We start from the raw sequence: 21,313 nt of genomic DNA, 5'->3' as shown, positions 1-21,313 counted from the left end.
GGATGACATAGGAGTATTAAATCCCATTTAACCTTAACCCCTAGGAATAGGCCTATATTAAATGTAATTTAAGAGTCTACCATTCTAAAACTTGAAACATCGGACCTGAAAGTGGGAAAAAGAAACTTTTAGAAGCCCAATGTCCCAAAACTCTCAGAAATTGAAAAATGAACCTAGGGTTAGCGAAAAGGTCAACCCTACCCTAGGTTAGGGTTGAGGTAGTCCATGACCTAGGTTAGGTTTGAGGTCAACCTTGACCCACCAAGTCATCCTTGATCTAGAAGTCAAAGTTTCTAGTTTCACATAGCAGGTTGTCAAAAATAGGCTAGAAATAGAGAGAGAGAGAGAGAGAGAGAGAGAGAGAGAGAGAGAGAGAGAGAGAGAGAGAGAGAGAGAGAGAGAGAGAGAGAGAGAGAAGAACATGGGGAAAACAACTAGATCCATGCAAAAACCCATTCAAGGCACTTGACATGAGCCCAAACCACTTACTCAGAGGGCCAAACACTCTTAATACAGAAGTGTTTCCATTTTAAGACGATACAATATGTTACCCGTCATTTTCTTTTTTGGGCGTGTATTCTTCAAAATATGTTTACATTGATTTGTTGTGTTACATTTCTATGTGCAATTTTATCTTTTTATCATACATATTCTAAGGGATCTATCATAGATGGATTATCTTATTTTCCCTATTCTCTTCTAAGGATATGTTATCTCATCAATGTAGGAATAACATGGTATCCTTCCATATTTTTCATTTGTTTCTCTATATGCTTGCATTATTTATGATACTCTCTTATTTATGGGTCATTTCTCTCTCTCTCTCTCTCTCTCTCTCTCTCTCTCTCTCTCTCTCTCTCTCTCTCTCTCTCTCTCTCTCTCTCTCTCTCTCTCTCTCTCTCTCTCCCTCTCTCTCTCTCTCTCTCTCTCATATTTCTAGGCTATCTCTCACCTTCTACAATGGTCATTAAGGTTATATTTTATCACCTTTTTGGTCATATCTCTCAATAATTTAATCATTTCCTAATTTTTTCTACACCTTCTTCAAGGCCTCCAAGAACCCTTTCTTGGACCCCCCTAAAGAATAGGTCAACTTGGTTAACCTATTCCCAAGGCCTAAGGTGCCTTAGGTTTGCCAATTGGTCACCCTTTATCTTGGGTCATCCTAATTTATTTTCAATCACAAAAACTAGTAGATAAGGAGTCTTGGATATTTCATTTTCATCCACACACATGATCAAGGACACACACATTCATGAGACTTCAAGAAAACATCTTCAAGCATTAATCAAGTTAAATAATTTCTTTGTTGCATCAAGATTCTTCCTTCAAGGTGGTAGTGGAAATTGGATTCTAAGGAGGATATCTATCATCCAAATCATCAAGGTTCTTCCATCCTTCATCATGATATATCACATACATTCATGTTCATGAGGTTTTGACTTTTTTGATTTCCTTTTGGCTTTTTTGATTTACCTTTGCATACTTGATCACATATCAAATTCAATTGCATCTACAAAAGTAGTTGTATCTTTCATTTGATATATTCAATCCTACTACATGTTAGAATTTCCTTTATTAGTAATTTTACATCTTTATTTCAAGGTTGATTCTTCAATCTAGGGTTTGACCAAGGCAGTCCCTCATCAAACCAAAAAAAACCAAGTTTTACTTTGTGCATGAGCATGATAACTGAATTACGACCACGATTTGCAAACTACTTGCTAAAACATTTCCAAACTTTTCTACTATGTCTCAATAACATGTCCATCTTCTTGTAAAGTGTCCATACACTTTAACACCAAGTTGATGTCTTCTTGTAGGCTTGAGAAGAATAATATTTTCTGTGTTTTCTATTGTAATCACAAATTTGCAATTGGAAGTCTAGTCACAGATTCATATCTATGATTTTCAAAGTGAAAAGGTATATTCCCTTGTACATTTCAATTTAAGTACTTTATCATTTATTTCATCTTTTAGTCTAGAACTATTTCCATATCCTAATTAGGTTTATTTCATATATTTGATACCTAGATCTATCTTACATCTCTCATTAAATCAATTGGTTCAATTTCACATTTACATTTACACATCTTTAATCAAACTTAGCATTGCATGGATGGGGACTTTCTTGTGTACTTCATTGATGTAATTTGGGTTTAGCATCAACATCCCTTTATCCCTTTGGGTTTTTCTAATCTAACTTGAGTTATATTGAGAGTTGTTTTTGGAAGCCCTTCTTTCTCTTGTATTGAATGTTACTGTGAAGTGGAGGCCCTATCTTGTTGAGTGTTTCCATTTTACAACTAAATAGGAAGTAGCCATGATTAGGACAATGATAAGGATGAGACTAAGGACTATTTCTAGATTAGTGACGTGGACCCTTTTATTTATTTGTTTCTTATGTGAAATGTCTATGAGAATTGTTATGTGTAGAGAGAAGCTTCAGGTCTAGACCTTAGTGACATAAAGTATTATCTCCTAATCAAAGAGGCTTGAAAATGTAGAGGTGAGATCAGCTAGGGATATAGAGAGCCTAAGTATCAATGGGGTCATCTAATAACAAGCGAAAAGGTGAATGAGATTGAGTCTAATGGGGAAATACTTTTTAATGAAGAGCAATAATGCCATTTTGGATGGTGGAGCTCAATTTTTATTGTTTGGGTTCTGTCATAATATATATGTTTATCATTGAATACTTGGTTTCATAATTTTTTATTAAAGTATATCTACATAATTGTTGCGCTAAGGGGGTTCCCTTTTTTTTTTGTAATGTATGGGATGGGGGATGGTCTCAATCCTAGTTGGAGATGGAGACTTTTTTCTTTTTGGTTATTGCAATAGAACTCTGACTTATAATGTTAGTTATATATATATATGAAAACTTAATAGAAATATAAATGTTACCATTTAAACAATGAACCAAAAAGTCACCTACTTGTGGCCCCTCCACTCTTTTGAAGTTAACTAAAAAAACAAGGACAAACTTATCACAAAAAATATTATAGCTCTATTTAATTTTGGTAACCTGACTCATTATGTCATAACTACTAACATATCACTTGAAATTTGAGGATAATACATGTGTTAGAAATACTAGATCACAAATTAATTAATATAAGATGAAATATACTTAAGTTTCACATCACAATGTTCCATCTTGAAAGACATAGAAATATAAAAGATAAAATGATTTTATTTATTTTTTGAATAAAAACCATTTAGATAATCTAAGATGCTTATCTATATTGTTTGTAATCCTTAAGATTTTTGAACTACTGACATTAATATTTTTTTTGGGATCATTTATAATCCTTAAGATTCTTCAACTACTCAACTTAGAGTTGAAATCAACTTGACTTTACCATCCAATGGAGTGAATTTATGAAATTTGCATCCTCTTGTTCAGTATATAAATGAAAATGGATTGCTATTATAATATGAGATTTTATTTCCATCCTTTGTATCTATTAATCATAGATGTAAGACCAAAACAATTTTGCATTGAACACTAGAACCAAAAGACAAATATGTGATCTTTTTATTTGTACCTCTAAGTATTTTTTTCAATATGCACCTATATGTTATTTCCAAACAAAACTAATGAGAAATATAAATGATATGATCATGTTGTTGCTTATTCATGAAGCTTATGCTATATCTATCAAGATTTCCTAACAAATAAATATATTATTGTCTTTTTAAAAAATTAAAATTTGTTCTTGTTCAATTTTCAAATTTTGTTTAATAGCCTTTAATATCTTGCTGACATTAAATGATCAAAAAATCCACTAAGAACCCTATCTTAGTGAATAACCTTTGACACTATAAGAAATAATAGATAAAATCATAAAATATTATAAAACATCAAATGATTATGAAAAATAAAATAGTGCACTTTTTGTACTTCTACAAAAGTAGAAACATTTTTTTTTTCAATTTTTTTTAGTGTTCATCAAGGACAACTATGACAACTATGTTAATATCTTTGTAGGGTAAAATTGGGGTCTATTTTGTTGGATTGATTTATGATATAATTTGGATGAAAGTACCCTTAGTTACACCTAGAAGTGTCAATCCAGGACTCGTAATCTGATGAGAGATATGGTGGCTATCTACTCAAGGGATGAGGATAGTATGTCAAGTAAATATGGATGCATTATGATTTACACACTCTATATTAAAGAACCAAATTTAAATATTTTAACTAATGCATTGAAATCTATACTTGCGAGAATTAAACTCACTTTCGCATTCAAAGAAATTCACACTTAAAAGAATTAAACCTACTTTTACACTTCAAAAGAGTCTCTCTTTCACATTCAAAAGAATTCACATTTTTAAAGAATTAAACTTATTTTTAATCAATCCTTTTTACTGAACACAATCTTATAACATCAATTATATTGATTTCGTAAATTTGTTTCTTCTCGAAATGATATTTACTTTGCTCTTTAGGAGAGAGGACAAAATGGTTCTACTTCCTATCATGATAGTGATAGGAAGTGGAATAGAGTCTAAAGATATCATACTTATAACTTACTACTAATTAGGTCAAATAATCACCTGTCCAATTCTCAAAATTATGAATTACAATTTATATGATCAAATCAAACATAAGTTTGCATAAGTACATTTTGACTAGCATGTTTATCTTGTCTTGCAATTTTCCAATTAGATTTGTGATTACAATTAATATCCAAATATATTCAACCATATGAATTGTTGAGCATTATGTAGATTCATAGATCCCTTTAACTCATTCCAAATCAATCACACACAAAACTATCTATTTTATCATAATGATGAATAGCAACATAAATCACACAAATGAAAACATTAAAATAACTCACACCACACAGTATACAGAAGTCATTTGATAACACAAGCAAAGGGGGCCCTGCCTTTCCTAGTTATGAGGTGCTAAAATATTCAATCACTTGCTATTATAAACCATGCATTTGTAATCAACAAAAAAGTAATAGGAATAGCAACACACTTTCATATATTATCGGCTTAATTGTTTTGATAGACCCATACATATTTCTATACCATACTTTACTAATTTTGTCTCTAACTAATTTTTAATTATAGACCATGAGTTTTGTCATTATATAGAATGAAATAATAGTATGTTTAGTTGGTCTAAGGCCATAGGCCATTGAAATATAACTTTTTGGAAACAACTTGAACTATTTAAAGATAATTAAAAACTATTAGCCAAAAATAGATTATTAACTTGCCATCCTCTTGTTCTCATGATTTGTACACCAAGCAATCCCACTTTCCATAGGCCTATCCACCTATGAATCTTCTATTATGACAATTAAGCAATCCAATCAACAAATAACCAAGATTTTTGTTCAAAATTTAAGTTTGAACTTTTATTTCATATTTATTAAATTCCTTATTTTCCTTCTTACCAAACAATGACTAGAACGTCATGAATAACATAGAAAATGAAAAATGATGGTAAATTAAGGGGAAAATAGGTAACACATCCCAATCTCATCAATCTTGATAGCTAGCCTCTTGCATAATTTATTCAATAGAGAAACATTGAGAAATTGGGGCACTCATTATCAACTTGTGTAGAAAAAAAATTGATTTGTAGTAGTGAATTTGATTGGATGGGCTATCCCATTAATTATATTTAATCTTGTGGAAAATTTCAATAGTCAATTTGATTGGACGAACTATTCCATGTACTATGTTTAGCACTCAGGACTAAAATGCCATCTTCTTCTTCTTTCCTGTACTTATTTTAAATTTTGCAAGCATGATTAAGCAAGACAAATGTGGGAGGTAGTAAGTTGGTAGGTAATGTGGTGAACCTACTTTTATATGTTGACACTCTTATCTTCATTTTGAAAATAACTTGGGCCGAGAAAGCACCTAAAGACCTTAGAACACTTTTCTAAGGAGGTTGAGATGCAAGTGAATATCACTAAAGATGAAAACAATGATTTTCTCATCAAATAAAAATTTTAAGCATATTACTTTCCTTTTTAAGGCAAAACACTAGAAATAGTAAAAGAATACAAATTTCTTGGGATTGACTTCCATTGTAAGCTTAGTTGGGAGACTTGTAGATTTAAAAAAAATACATGAAGGCAGAAAGTCTTCATTCCTACTTCAAAACAAGTGTAGGAAGGGTGAAGTTTGGGCTTGGAAAACTAAGAAGACCCTTTTTGGCCTACTAGTCACATTAGTTGTCCTTTGTGTCTGTAAATTATGGGGAAGCAATGTATCAAATTGTAGTTGGAGATAACTAATAAGAAAATATTTAATCACAAGCGATTTCAAAGTCAAAGCCAAAGTTCCTTTTGAAATTCTTTTGGTTGAAGAAAATAGTTTCCCTTTGGAAGCATTGATGATAACTTGGTTAGTAAGTTATTTAAAAATGTTTGAAAACATGGATGACCATCAATGACCCAATATAGTTGTGAAGGAGTATCTAAATCATAGGAAGAAAACCTAGATGAAGTAAAATGACAAATGGATGGATAAGTGGGGCATCAACTTGCGAGAATGTCCCAACACCAATGAATACAAGTTATGTGTTAAAAAATTGTCACATGGACAAAGCAAATTGGACAAATAAAAGCATACAATGTCAAAGAGCTTAATCCAATTATAAAACATGGTGAAAAAAACATAGCTCTGAGTTATTCGTAAAGAAAAAGTGAGGCTATTAGTTGTTCAACCGACATAGCTAAAGGTGTAGAATCGAGGGTTGAAGATACCTAACAAAACTTGACATAAAAAAACTTGTATATTCTCAATATGAGAACACTTGAACTAAAATGGAGATATAACAATATGAAAGAATGAATAACTTATAACAAAATGAAAGAAGCTCCAAAGTTGATAACATGTACCATTTGAGGAAGAAAAGATCGACAAAGATTCTAGTTCTCTCTCGTATTCCATTGCATTGCAAAAATGTTTTTTAATTTTTCAATTAAACAAATGTTTAAGTTCTTGCAAGAGGATATACTTTCTCGCCGCCTAAAAATGAAATGGCCATATAATATTCCTTCATAAATAGGTAGTGACTAGATTTTTCGAGGTTACTCCATTACCACCCGTCGCTGACAAACAGTCACTGTATATACCGCCGCCTATGATTTGTTGACATATAAGCATTTTATACACCACCGCCTGTGCTTGCCATATGTTTATTGCATATATAACTTACCAGCGAGGCAAACATCTGTCCAACGTATTCTAAAATCCATAGTTATCCAATATAACGCTGTTGCCGACAGATATGCTGGCGTCTTCTCGACTGAACTTTATTTCCTGCTCTTCGTTCAGGCAAAAACTGCAATTTCAGGGTTCACTAAACCCTTGTTCTTTAAACCCTAAAATTTGTAACAGACCATCTTTCTTTGTCACGAAATATCTTCAGTCCGAGGAACATTTTCCTTTAATGGAGGTACATTTTTTTTCTTTGCAAACAGTTTTTTGAAATATAATTTAGTTTCAAAAAGAGACAAATAGGTTGCAAGTTAAATTGTCATGGCTTTGCGTTGCACTTCTTTATGTTTTGGGATTGTTAAAATTTGTCCGTTTGATTTTTTTCTTCCGATCTTTTTACATAAACAGATTTTAAAATTCAATAGAATTTGTGCGTTTTAAAGAAAATAATCTTGGATGGGGTTGAGAATTTACATATACCAATAACACTACTGTCCCTCGTCTATGGAGAGTGTACATATACCATCTGAAGCGGTACGAGAACCGTCGTGACATAATGACTACCCTTTGGTCACTAATGGTTCACTAACAAATTCCATAACCCATTCACGGCAATTACAATTATGCCGACAATAATTATCGAGGTGTTTCATTGCAAAAGATGCCTCCAATTGTTGGATCTAGTTGTCCATAGCTATGGTATCTGTTCTTATTGTTACGAAAGGGGATTTCAAATCTCATTTGCAGTTTTAATAGGATGACCATCTCAGCAAAGGGGTCTCAAATTTTTTCCCTTCGAGGTAGTGACCCTTAGAATCTTTACAAATTGAGCTATCATTTTTTCCTCTGCTCTGACTCAAGTGGCTCTTGGATAATTTGCTCCAGTGGAGGGCGTTTGTATTTATTTTCTTTTTTTCTCCATTACCAATATCCATCATAACTGGCGGATAATCTGAACTTTAACTCCGAGACTGAAGTTAGCTCAATTCTGAGTCTTTATACCGTGAGTTGGTCTGCAATGGCATAAAATATTTACTCTGTAGCCGTTGTTCACAGCTACGAAATCCCCATGAATTGATCATAATTGTGAATGCAGTGTCTCTGCTCTGATCCCAATGATTCAGACCCCCAATTTAATTGGATTGTCAGCAATCCCCTCAATGACTGAAACTGTTCTATGCATATGCATACATAAAAGGGAACTGTGATTAATAAATCCAGCTGTATAGACATTGAATGGAGAAAAACACTCAAGACTAAAATTGGGAGACAGAAATTCCTTAGTCTTTCAGCCTATCCATAATATATTACATCTAAAAGAATAATTTGGGTGTTCTGCTGTTGCTATTAGGGTCTGCGTCTAAACTTGTACACATGTTTGGAATTAATATGGCTTAATGCAGATGATAGGGGATTTCAGGGTTTTCATGGGGTATAAGGACTTCTTGGTATGCAATTTTTTATGTATTGGTACACTAAATATAAAAATGACTTACACATGTTTGAAATTAAATGGCTCGATGCAGATGATAGGGGATTTCAGTGTTTTCATGGGGCATAAGGACTTCCTGGTAAGCATTTTTCCATGTATTGGCACACTAAATATAAAAATGCCTAATGGGCTTCGCTACATCAGGCCATATACAACAAATTTCACAACCAAAGAAGACACCTTCCTCACCTTAATTTGGTCCATAGTTACACTGCCTTGGGGGACAGGGGGATGGCAGAACGGGGACAAGTTTTCGGGACAGGGGATAGACTGGCCTTAATTTGGGGATAGCAAGGAGACGGTGGGGGGACGACGGCAAGGAACCGTTGGGAAGGTTTGTATATACTATACATATGGTACTTAAAATGCTCATTGTAAAAACATGTATTGCAATATAAGATATAACCATGTAAAAGAGTAAATACCATAGGCACATGGGGATGTGTCCCCCCCTTTTTTGCCCCATGCATCGGGGACTTGGACGCATTGGGGACTTGGGACTCCGCTCCACCATCCCCAATGGTGCCACCAGATTCCACCACCTTTGCCAAGGATGGGGGAGCCTCAGCTGTTAACTATTTGCTGATTTGACTCTTTATGTTCAATGTTTGATGTTCCAATTCAATGCAATGTTCAAGTATTTACTCTTTTACATCTTTATATCTTATATTGCAATAAATCTTTTCATAACTATCATTTTAAGTACCATATGTATAATATATACAACCACCCGGTCCCTTGCTGCCGTCCGCAAATTAAGGCCCCTCTGTCCCCTTGTCCCAGAAACTTGTCCCCTTGGTTCCTCATCCCCTGTCCCCTAGTGTGGTGTAACTATGATAAATAATTGAATGTTGCATTCACTTAGGAACATCGAACATTGAACATAAATAGTCAAATCAGCAAATAGTTAACACTAGGACGTCCCCCCATCCTAGGCGGAGGTGGTGAAATCTGGTGGTGCCACTGGGGACAAGGAGCAGAGTCCCCAAGTCCCCAGGGTGTTCCCGTCCTTGGTGTGTGGGGCAAAATGTGGGGGATGCGTCCCTGTGTTACTATGAAATTTTGGTCACTTAACCTGACAATTTAAGATTAACCCAAAAGCCAGCAGTATCATTCAAAAAGGTACACCAGAAATAAGATAAAAAACTCATCCACCATTGATTACTTTCAGCAGTTGGTTTTCTTAGTCATCAACATCTCATTTATGGCCAAAACACTTACAATGCTCAAAATTGTACCGTAAAGGTTATTAAAAACGTTGACATGTACTTTAGTGGATTTTAGATTCAGAGTGTGTACTACTATATGTGTGATATTATATTTTGTTGGTAAACACAAATTGATTCTAGCGTACCATTCTTCTAAACTTTTGTTGGTAAATACAATTAAGTCTAGCCTATTATACTTCCAAATTTATGTTGGTATACACTTCCATATTTTTGTTGGTAACGCAAGTTGACTCCAATTAATGCCTTGATTTTAAGTTTTTATTTATATGTCAATCTGCATTGATGATTAATTATTTGCCTTTTATTTCTTGTGTAATAGCGATTTTGGAGTGCAGCCCCACATGGGAATAGCTCTCTCATAGATTATTTGCAGCAACATGGGGTTTTCAAATCCAGTAAAGTAGCAGATGTTATGAAGAAGATTGATAGAGGATTGTTTGTGCCTAAAGGAAATCTACCATATTCAGATACACCCATGCCCATTGGTTTTAATGCCACAATATCTGCACCACACATGCATGCCACGTGTTTGGAACTGTTGGAGAAACATTTACAACCAGGAATGCGTGCATTGGATGTTGGATCAGGTGACTTCTGTTTTAAGACTAAAACTGAATCACATGTTTTAGTTTTGCTTATAAAAGGCACATGCATGTGGTTTTATCCAAGATTTACAGAGTTTGTAGTTAAACTTTAGCCTGTCATAATACACCTTTGTAGTTTCAACTGCCATGAGGCAGTCGATCTCCAATATTACCAAATGGTCTTTACTGTAAGTAAGCTTAACGTTCTTAAAAAAATTTAAACAGAAGTCAGGAGGATTGAAACCATGCGATGAACAAAAGCAACGAACAAGCAAGAAGTAAACTCAATCATGAATAAACTGTCTGTGTTCACTGTTTGATCTTTTCTGTGCATTATGATTGTGTGTTTCTGTTCTTCCAAATATGTTAGTGCACTGTCCTGATGTGCAATGAAGAATGGGATTCCCTTGCTTGCCGTTGTAATATGAGATCCTTTCTTCATGAAAGCTTCTCTATTTGATTGTGTAAATTTTGAAAATTTAATCAGTCAAATCCAAAAGCTTTCGTGAACATTCGTATGGATTGTGGAATTCTAATAGCTCTGATTTGAGATCCTGCAAAAGTCTACCGCATGACTGTCAAGAATCCTCAGAGCTTGATGTGGGACTATGTGGTTATTGTGATCCCAGCAGTAGATTGAATGTGGAAGTCTCGAGAAATGATCCTGTCTACAAGGGTCAAATATGTGTCATGGTTCCCCATCCACCCCTTCAACCCATTCTCCCCTGAAAATTTGTTTAGTGTAATTTATACAACCCTGCTTAAATAGTGTATCCCATGCCAATCATAAAGTGTGTTGTGTCTATAAATTGCAACTACGGGTTTGTGTTTAAGTAGGTTATGAATTTTCATTCAGGACTTATCTTCCAACTTTTGTCGAACATACAGGAAGTGGCTACTTGACTGCATGCTTTGCACTGATGGTTGGCCCCGAGGGTCATGCTGTTGGTGTAGAACATATCCCTGAATTGGTGACAGAATCAATAGAGAATGTGAAGAAAAGTGAAGCAGCTTCTCTATTGGCAGATGGAAGCTTATCTTTGAATTTTGGAGGTATGACACAGAGATCTTTTTATTTTGTAGTTTTAGTTTTGCATGGGTGGAAAGCTATTGCAAGTTCCCTTATTATTAAGTAATTTGAATATATGTTGTTGTGAACACGCTATTTCATATAATCAATTCGACTTCTTGTTGCAGATGGTCGTCAAGGCTGGCCAGATTTGGCCCCTTATAATGCCATTCATGTTGGTGCCGCTGCAGCAGAAGTTCCACAACCACTTATTGAACAGTTAAAACCAGGAGGGCGCATGGTTATTCCTGTTGGGAGATTCTTTCAAGACTTGCAAGTCATTGACAAGCAGCTTGATGGATCTCTAAAAGTTCACACTGAATCATCTGTTCGTTATGTTCCTTTGACTGATCGTCAAGAGCAGCTGCAAGGTTTATGACTGTACCTCCTGCAGTATGAAGATGTATTGAGTGGGATCAAAATCATTTTTTTAGGTAAAAAGATGTCAATCTGTTAGAACTAGAAGTTAACATTTGTTTATGCATTTCCACTTGGATTCCTCTGCTGTAAGGAAAAGAGTGTAATTTACTGGAGGCTATGATTGTAGCGTGCCTATACTATTTGTGTGGATGTAAGTTGTAATGTCATTGTGCAATTCTGTAATGATTCTCAGTATATTGACACGACAAAATGTAAATTTTTAATAATTTTATGCCCAAAACTCTGGTTTTCCATCATCGCCAGATGACTTCCAATATCTATTTCACTAAATGATATACCATTGTAAATTGCTGCAAAAGGTGCATGTAAATATTTTCTGATTGTAGATTTCGTCTATTTCTGAATACCATGATAATTCCAACCTTTTTTATTATTCACTATAAGGAATTTCTACTTCAGAAGCATTTTATCAAAGCAACTTGTGTCATGGAGGTACCACTTTCGTTATGCATTGCATAATATTACACTTCTGACATTTCTGAATCAGAATTTGGAGTCCTTTGAATAATATTTGTAGTAATTAAGCTGATAGGCTTCCCCTGCAAGCTCATCTCTACGAGCCTAGGGATTGCTGGTGCTGTTAAACTATTTCCAGGCAAGTATGAGGAGGGAAACAGGATAGCGCATTGCTGCCCATCTACTTTTGATGCATATTCAACTATTTCCAGGTTATTTCTCTGTACACATTATCTCTCCACTTTTCTCGGACCCCAAGCAAGAATTCAATGACCTTTTCACTTCGGCGCCGTTATGTGCATCAATTCTGTAATTTCTCTCCATATCTTGCTGTGCTCATGCACATGATTTGGACTGTGGGAGAAAGCAGGGTTTTGGAAGAAATTTGGTTTTAGTCGCAGTTGGGTTGTCCATGTGAAATGGCAGAAACATCATAATCGTAGGCAAAAATGTACGGTGGCATTGCTCATAGTCGTCTTGCAGAAGAGCGAAAGGCAATGTGGAAGAATCACCGTAGTCTTTTCACCCATATGTTTCAAAGTTGGAGATTAGACGGTGAATTTCCAGTGGTAAAGAAAAATTTGGGGCAAGATTTTGCGGAATTTGTAAAGCAGTTGAAGATTAATTTAAATGTTTGTTGACGTCTGGTTGATCTTGCAATTAGGCTATGTTTTTAAGCAGTTTGGGGTCGCATTTAATACCTTGTATAGGCCTGCGTGGGCTGTAAAAATTGGCTGGGCTCGGTCAGGGCTTTGTCACTTGTATTTGGGACACCAAGGCTCTCAGTTTTCCCCCTGTGCCATAGAACAGTGCCCCTGTTTAATTCAGAGTGGATCAAAATGTGATGTCTGGTGATTTATCTGATGAGGGTTTTATGTTCTCGACCTCTGAATTTCCCCGTGGATGTCAAAGCTTAAGCATAAAAAAAGTGAAACTGTTAAATTGGGTTCAATTTTGGACTATTTTAAATTCTAATATAGTTACAAGCTATAATTCTGTTAATACTGGAATGAAGTAAAATAGAAACATTTATAATTTTGTCTTCAGAACATAAGGACATTATGTAAAATTGAACTTGGATATCATTTCCAATATATATTTTCCAGAATGTTCTAGCTAATCGGTGACTTGATATATGGCAGGTATGATATTCTCCCCAGTTTAGTGATGCTTGACATTTACAGCCTTGATCTGCCCCTTTCAGATTGGATCAAGTCATAGCAAGTTCAATATTTTCACCAATTTAACAAGAGTTCTGAAAGAGCTGGAGTCCCTGCCTTCTGCAAAAAAGAGAAGGTTGATTTTAATTTATAGTGATTGTGTGGAAAGGAGAGAGAAGGGTTGATTTTTAGTTGTCTAGTTAATGTGTGGTGATTGTGTGCAAAGGAGAGAACCCGAATGTTCCATGCTGCTTTGGGTGGTGATTCCCAAACCCAAAACTTCTATTTTAATTTTTGAAACTTCTAGCTTGACCTTAGAAGAATGATATGTGGATAATAAAGAGTGGTACAGATTGATTGAACCCACTCGATAGTTTGTTCTTTTTATAAAAGATGTAGACTTTAATTATTTATACTTAAATTCTAAATGGACATAAATAGAGTTTCAATTTTTTTAAATAATTTTTTTAGTTTAGTAAAATTAAAAATTAATACATTTTAAGTTTTAAATATTATTTATAAGTTATTTTTTGTTACATAACATAGTGATTTTTAATAAATATTTTGTAAATATCAACTAATTAATATAATTGTTTCTAAATATATTTTTTAAAACAAATATTTATATCATTTATTTATCTATTTATTTTTAGTATTTTGTTATAATTTTAATTTTTTTAATTTTATTTCTTTTCTTAATTCATAAAAAAATCTCACAAAACATAGAATATCCATATGAATAGAAAAATGTGATAATTATTTCATGAATTTTTCATAGATCTAAACTAAAACAAAAAGATTTTTTTAATGGAATCAGTGTAGATATATTCAGATTATTGAAGATTGTGTACGATTTAAGGCTTGAACAAATAAAAAATTACTAGATTTACCCAAATACGAAACTGGAAAGACAGTATTGAAAAGTGTTTTCCATTCTAAAAAATAAATGCCTCCTTAAAATGATATTTACTTGTAAAGTCGTCATAATTAAAGGCAACACAAAGACGAGGGTTTTTCTTGACCCAGTAAAAGAAATCCCAATTCTATCGTGGCCGAAAAGTATGACTGGCAAACCCTGAGCTTGTATGGGCATCAGCTGCGCAATACATTTCGACTTAAGCTTCTTCAATATAGGCTATGAGAATCTCATGTCCTTAAAATTGTTAATCGGAGGAGGAATTTGTTCGCCTTCGACCAGAATATGCCTTTTTTTTTCTGACGACGTCGCAGTCTAACTGCATCATGTGACAGATTGCAGTCAGTGGTTTCTAGCCTGTCACTATGGGCTCATGGTACTGATTTCCCTTTGCTATTTTCCTCACGGACATTGGGGTTTTTCCGGTCAGAAAGCATTTTCCTACACTGAAGTGAATTCGGTTTGGTGTCACAAATCGTGCTACTAACAATCTGCAAAGGGCACACATACTATTTCTGTACAGATTTTCTTTCAAACCTGGATAAGCATGAGCTGCTTACGTGAGGGGAAGGAAGATTTTTGAGCACGGAATCCATGACTAACTTTGTGAATTCGTAGAGAAGTCTGTAGCCATGGTTTATAAGTGGTTAAGATTTTGCAGGCTTGGAGAATTCTAGAATAATGGAAAGATTTATTTCTCTAATTTTTTGTATGGAGAAATTAAGTTTACCTCTAGAGTAAATGCCACTAACCAATCAGAAAATAGAAAATAGTGACTCAAAATTAATTTAAAAATAAATTGATTTTTTAACTTTAGAAACTTAATTGTGACCTTAACTGAAAACATAAGCTCCCTGCCTATACATAGGCAGGGACTAATAATGCAGAGCATTTCCAGCCTTAAAATGTCCCTTTTGCATTGCATCAAATCGAGAGCTTTAATTTCTTCTATGTAGCAGATGGAAAAATAGTAGAATATACCCCTATGTCGTAGATCCTACCGCTTTATTCCAACCAAATTAGCGATGAAAATATGAAAGTTTTATTTCTTGCACTCAAATTACGATAATCCATAGAATACCAAACATCAGCCAAACATCTTGGTATTCCTTCAAAATTCAGCAGCCAAACATCTTGGTATTCTTTTAAAATTTCTACATAGCATGAAAAATGGTTACATACAACTCAAAGTTATAAGGAAAATTCAATGCATATCAGGATGCAGCTTCACAAAGACACGTCCCAAAGTTATAAGGAAAATTCAATGCATATCAAGATGCAGCTTCACAAAGACACATCCCAAAGAAAGAAGTCATACCCATCCTAGACAACAATAGGGAAGAGGGACCAATACTTGAGCAAGAGTGGGTTCAACAGTGCATTACCTTCTTTGGAATATATTATCTAGTCTTACCACTTATTTTTACTATATATTGTAATTAAATAATCTACATGTAAATCAAAAAAAATCTTAATATGATAAAAAGTAGACTAAGCACATGAAAATTTATAAATGTTTAGGGGAAACGACCTAGTAGTTGTCTGAAGGCTAACTTATTTTCATAAATGTTATAGGGGAAATGACCCAATAGCCATCTGAAGGCTAACTTCGTGCACCTACAATTCTTAATCCATGTGTTGAAATTTGTCGATTTTTTTATGAATCTACATAGGTGTGTGAAGAGTTTAAAGCTAATCTTTCGACTTTTCTGCATTTACGGAGCTCTCTTTAGAACTCATAGAGTGCAAGGTAGTCTAACAATGTCATTTTAAAACTGCCTGAAACTTGCTACTAAGAAATCCCATTAGCCACTCACATAAAAAATAATACTTTTTGCACATGTGATCAACTATTAGTACATGTGTAATCATTTTTTGGGACTTTTTATGACTGCTAATTGTGTTGTCCTACATTTTGTCATTACAAAATATAGGTAACTGTACAAAAAAATTTCAACTAATTTCACATTTATCTGAGATAGTTCATTATTTAATCGGCTAATATTGATTCATCAATCGACTCCAATTCATATAATGACCCCTTTTACCAAAGGCTTTCATTAAGTCTTTTTCGTTTTTTATTGTATTAAGCTTTTGCTTGATTTATGAAGTCTTCAATATCATTTTTTCACTTTTTAGAGTGTGTTTTAAAGCTTTTGGTCTTTAAGTTTTGTTGAAAACCTTGCTTTTGGGTTTCCCATTGATTCTGTATATATTAGGGCTTAATCGAGCTTGGTAGTCAAAATATATGACCATTTAGTGTTCAAAAAGTGTTACCTCCATACACAATTTCATATTTTAAAATATCATGTGTTATTTTAATGTTGACATTCATTTTTTGAAAAATATAACATAAATTGACTTTATGTTATGTTTTTAAATTACTTTATCACTAATGTGACTATAGGACACTTTATGTTATATTTTCATGTTGAGTTATTTTTTAAAAAATTCAGTTAAGTGACTTTATTAACTATATAGTTTGATTTATTTTTTAGTTGTTTCATGTTTTATTAAAAACATCTAAGTTAAATATTACTTTTTGAAATGATATTTGCACATAATATATTAATCATATAGTGTAAATGCTAATTTTGACCAAATTAAATGATATTTCCTCAAAAATTAATTAGACATGTGCTTAATTTATCACTTAAATTGTGCATATACATGTTTTTCAACCCATTTACATGTTTACATGCAATGGACCTCCAAGAGTGCATTTTGCACTAAAAACGCATGTAATGGACTTCATAGAGTCCATTTTGCATAAAAATCCTTCTTTACATGTAATCCACTTTACATGTAATTGCATCTAGAGTCCACATTTTTGCCTTCCAAGGTCAAATTTGTCAAATGCATGTTACATGTTGCATATTTTTAAAAATATGTAATGAGGGTTGAAGAGTGTGTTTTGCATTGTTTGCCCATGTTGCATATTTTTGAAATATGCGATGAGGGTTGGAGAGTGTGTTTTGCATAAGATTGACACTTACATGCATTTTAAATGTCATGCCCAAAAATAGGGGCAAAAACAAAACAATATTTTTTTTCTAAAGATAATAACATTTATGTTGACACATACTAGCATTGAATACATTGTGGAAGGATGAAGACATGATAAAGTTAGTTTAGGTTACAAGGTTTAGGTATAAATGAGTTTTGATTACTTATCAAAAGGATGCAGAGTTGTATCTAACAACTGCATTGGTTCAAAACTTATGAATTAAGTGATATAGAAACACTCAGTTCAAGTTGATTAAGAATGGTTGAATTCAAGGAGCATTAAGGATTTCTTAAGTTTCTAAGTTAAATTTGAGTTAGATAGGTTTAGTTTAGATTAGTTTTGATTCACAAGTTTTCATTTCTGATATGAAGATGGGAGAACACGACAACATTGGTACATTCGGGTTTTAATCATATTTAATGGATAAACCAACCCTACTTAGTTAAATTGCATTTTACAACATTGTATACGACCAATAACATAGTTCCATTAGGTTGATATGATACCTTATATTCATTTCTATATGTCAGTTCAATCCCCTAGGTGAACTAGTTTTACATCTTTAAGAAGTTGACCTATCACCTAAATACTTGATCTTGATAATAATCATAACCCCTTTAAAACTAATTAAAATTTTAAATATTCATCATTAAATCCTTTACAACATTCATTTCATCTTCAAAACATAATCATGTACCACTATCAGGTTATCTACATAAGACTCCTTCAATAACCCTTCAAACCTATAACCTTACAAATTTAAGATTAATTAAACCCATAATTAATTACATCATATTATTATAAAATATTACTAAAATACTTTCTTTAATAAAATAAAATAATTTCAAAATACATTCTAACATTATTCAAACTTATAACACTATTTCATTTACATTCTCGAACACCATTCAACTCTAACCCATGACCCCTTCTATAAGACTAATACCCATCAATAATCACTTTAATAATTTTAAGTTTAATGCAACATAAAAGAAAATTCTAATTTAAAACTAAATTAAATATTCCATATTCTATTCACAATATTTGTTAGTGTAGTTTTTTATTTTTCCTTTTTTGCTAGGTTTTTCCTACACTTTTTAATAATCTCGCTTAGGTTAATAAAGCATGTCTTATTAGGTGAATGGTTGTGAGGTGTCACCTTCCTAAATGTGAGCATCCATTAGCTATCTTGGGAAGATACTTTGCTATCTTTAGTCCGATAGATGGTTGCTCCTCATTGGTTGGTGTTGACACCTCCTCCCTCTTCCTAGCCTATATAAGAATGCTACCTGGCTTGTATTTGCATCTCTTATTTTTGCATCCTCTTAATGCTATTTTGCTTCCAGCATTTGCATTACTCTCTTGGAGACTAACTCTATGATGCTATTTTGATTTTGTATCATTTGCATTCATATTTTAGATATTTACTCTTTGCACTAGTTTTCTAGGTTATTAATCTTTTCAGATTCTAACATGGTATCAGAGCTTTTCTATGTGCAAGAGTATATTTTAGTTTCCTTATTTGAGAGATTCGGGGGGGGGGGGGCAAATAAATTTTATTGTAGTTTTTTGAAAAACAAAGTATGCTCTTCTCTTGCATCTTTGGATGATCCTGAGAATCAAAAAAGTTTTGACAAAAACAGTTTTTCTCTGGGGTTTCAATCTCAAATTTGACAACAAACTTGCATATTTGGAGTTTTCAATCAGTTTTGCAGGTTCCAACATGCCATTGATGGACTTAAGAAGCTGATCCAGCATTTGCATGTCATATTTTGGTTGCTGGGGTCGATTTCTGATTTTTGGAGCCGTTTTTTACTATTAAAGGCGTCTGATTTACACTACAGCAACATCTTCTGTTCATCAGCAAGAAAAACGCTTTCTGGGTTTTGTTCGCAGCCCTGAAAAACCATCTGGGTATCTTTTATATTTTGCATGCAAGCTGTATATTTTTCAGAATCGAGCATGCAAAGCTACAGCCATACCCCTCTCCGTTGGCAGCCGCAAATTTGAATGCAGTTTTCAAATGTCTCGTTCTTGCTCATACGGACTCCAATTTTGATGATTCTTGTTATGAACTTGGCTATTTTTTTGTGCTCTATCCACTAGTGGAGTTAGTTTTTGATTTTCATGCATGAATTCTTCAGAAATTGCAGATTCTCAGTCGTGACTGTGCACAGTTCTCGTTTTGGAAACTTCAGAGGATCATAACTTTCTCATACGACCTCGTATCGAGGCGATTCTTTTTTTGAAAGTGCATGATTTTTCGAGTAAATCGCAGTGGTGCTATTTGTTTCCTTGATTATTGTGCCCAAGTTTCACTTTTAGCATATGCTCTTCATGAGGGTTTGTAATGCATTGAAATCAAGACCACTAAGAATCTCTTTCTAGTGGTAGTTGTAAATGCACTAAAATAAAGTGCCAAATAATATTTCTTTGGGGGGGGGTTCTTTGATTGAGTAAAGAGGGGGGGGGGGGGGGGCATTGTCGTGGCTGGATTCTCTTCCTTTTAGCATTTCTTTGCATTCCTTCATCATGGATCAAACAAATATGCCCATCCTAACTCCATACAATTACTTTGAGTGGAAATCACGCATGATAATTCACTTAAGGAAAGCTGGATTAAATAGGATAACTATGGGACTTGAAACTGAACCTGCTAAAGATGAAGACAAGCCTAAGTGGTTTAACAAATGTGATGAGGCATATGGAACATTGTGTTTGTCTGTTTCTCCTGACTTGCTATTTCACATTGAGTCTTTGGATACACCAAATGAAGTATGGACAAAGCTAGAAACATTATTTGGCACACAAGATTCAATGAGGGGTCATATGTTGGAAAATGAATTAATTAGTTTGAGTCCAGGCAATTTCAACGCAATCCAAGATTTCTTCACCAAATTGAAATCACTAAGGCTACAGTTAAAACAATGTGGAATTGAAAAGAAAGATGAACAACTGATTCTCAGTATTCTCTCTAAGCTAAGTTCAGAATATTCTGTGTTTGTCTCTACCTTCTATGCTACTAAGGGTGCACTTGGTACTCAATTCACCATGCCATCTCTAGATGATTTTGCTGTCAATCTTACTCGAGAACAGGACAAGCTAATCTAGATGGGCACTCTTAAGTCCTCTAAGTCACATGCCTTAACAACCAACCAAGGCACAAAAGAACAAAAAGGACAAAGTAGTAACAACAATAGTAAGGATGAGAAACAAAATAATAGTGAGGAAAAGAAGGATCAGATACCAATTGCTTCAAAAGCAACTATTGATACCTCATCCTCCAAGGGCGATAAGCCTAAGAAAGAAAAGGTTAAATGTGCCTATTGTAAAAGACTCGGTCATGATGAACATAAATGTTTGAAGAAACAAATTGATCACTTGACATACATTCTTGAGAAGAATAATATTAGTGTTCCTTAGTCTATCAAACAAAGTTCTAATGAAGAGTCTAACAAGGCAAAAGAAAACAACAAGGGGAAAGGAAAGGGCAAAGCTCTTGTTGCAGTTGCTTCCTCACCATCCACTTCGGTTCTTGATTCGGGTGCTTCACACCACATGGCTTCATCTAAGGAAGAACTTGCATCCTTGGAGCCATGTACTATGCCTTCTATTTTGATGGGTGATGACACTCCTATTGAGGTATGTGGGAGAGGGTCTGTTGATGTGGGGGATGGCACATTCCATGATGTTCTTTGTGTACCCTCATTATCAACTAATCTCCTATCAATATACCAAATCACTCACACAGGTTTA

At 33.9% G+C, this 21,313-nt stretch overlaps 1 protein-coding gene across 4 annotated transcripts; it reads left to right on the top strand.

Annotated features, from left to right (window-relative positions):
* The first annotated feature begins 7,006 nt into the window (after positions 1-7,006).
* On the top strand, positions 7,007-14,096 carry LOC149580112 (protein-L-isoaspartate O-methyltransferase-like). Of its 4 annotated transcripts, XR_016353205.1 has the most exons (6): positions 7,162-7,441; positions 8,730-8,774; positions 10,244-10,511; positions 11,397-11,561; positions 11,706-12,011; positions 13,617-14,096. XR_016353205.1 is itself a non-coding variant. In XM_089789246.1 (5 exons), the coding sequence occupies exons 1-5, from the start codon at positions 7,274-7,276 to the stop codon at positions 11,954-11,956; spliced, it is 897 nt and encodes a 298-aa protein (XP_089645372.1). In that variant the 5' UTR covers positions 7,163-7,273; the 3' UTR covers positions 11,957-12,256. The 4 variants fall into 4 exon arrangements, 2 of the variants coding, with proteins under 2 accessions (XP_089645382.1, XP_089645372.1); XM_089789246.1 differs by lacking the exon at positions 13,617-14,096 and having other exon boundaries at positions 7,163-7,441; positions 11,706-12,256; XR_016353206.1 differs by lacking the exon at positions 8,730-8,774 and having other exon boundaries at positions 7,164-7,441.
* The last annotated feature ends 7,217 nt before the right edge of the window (positions 14,097-21,313 follow it).

This window comes from Cupressus sempervirens, chromosome 1, assembly GCF_028749045.1.
Source record: "Cupressus sempervirens isolate cs-2001-9-10 chromosome 1, ASM2874904v1, whole genome shotgun sequence".
NCBI classification, from domain to species: Eukaryota; Viridiplantae; Streptophyta; class Pinopsida; order Cupressales; family Cupressaceae; genus Cupressus; species Cupressus sempervirens.
The sequence above is the reverse complement of the archived record's forward strand: the minus strand, read 5'-3'. Positions and strand labels throughout refer to the sequence as shown.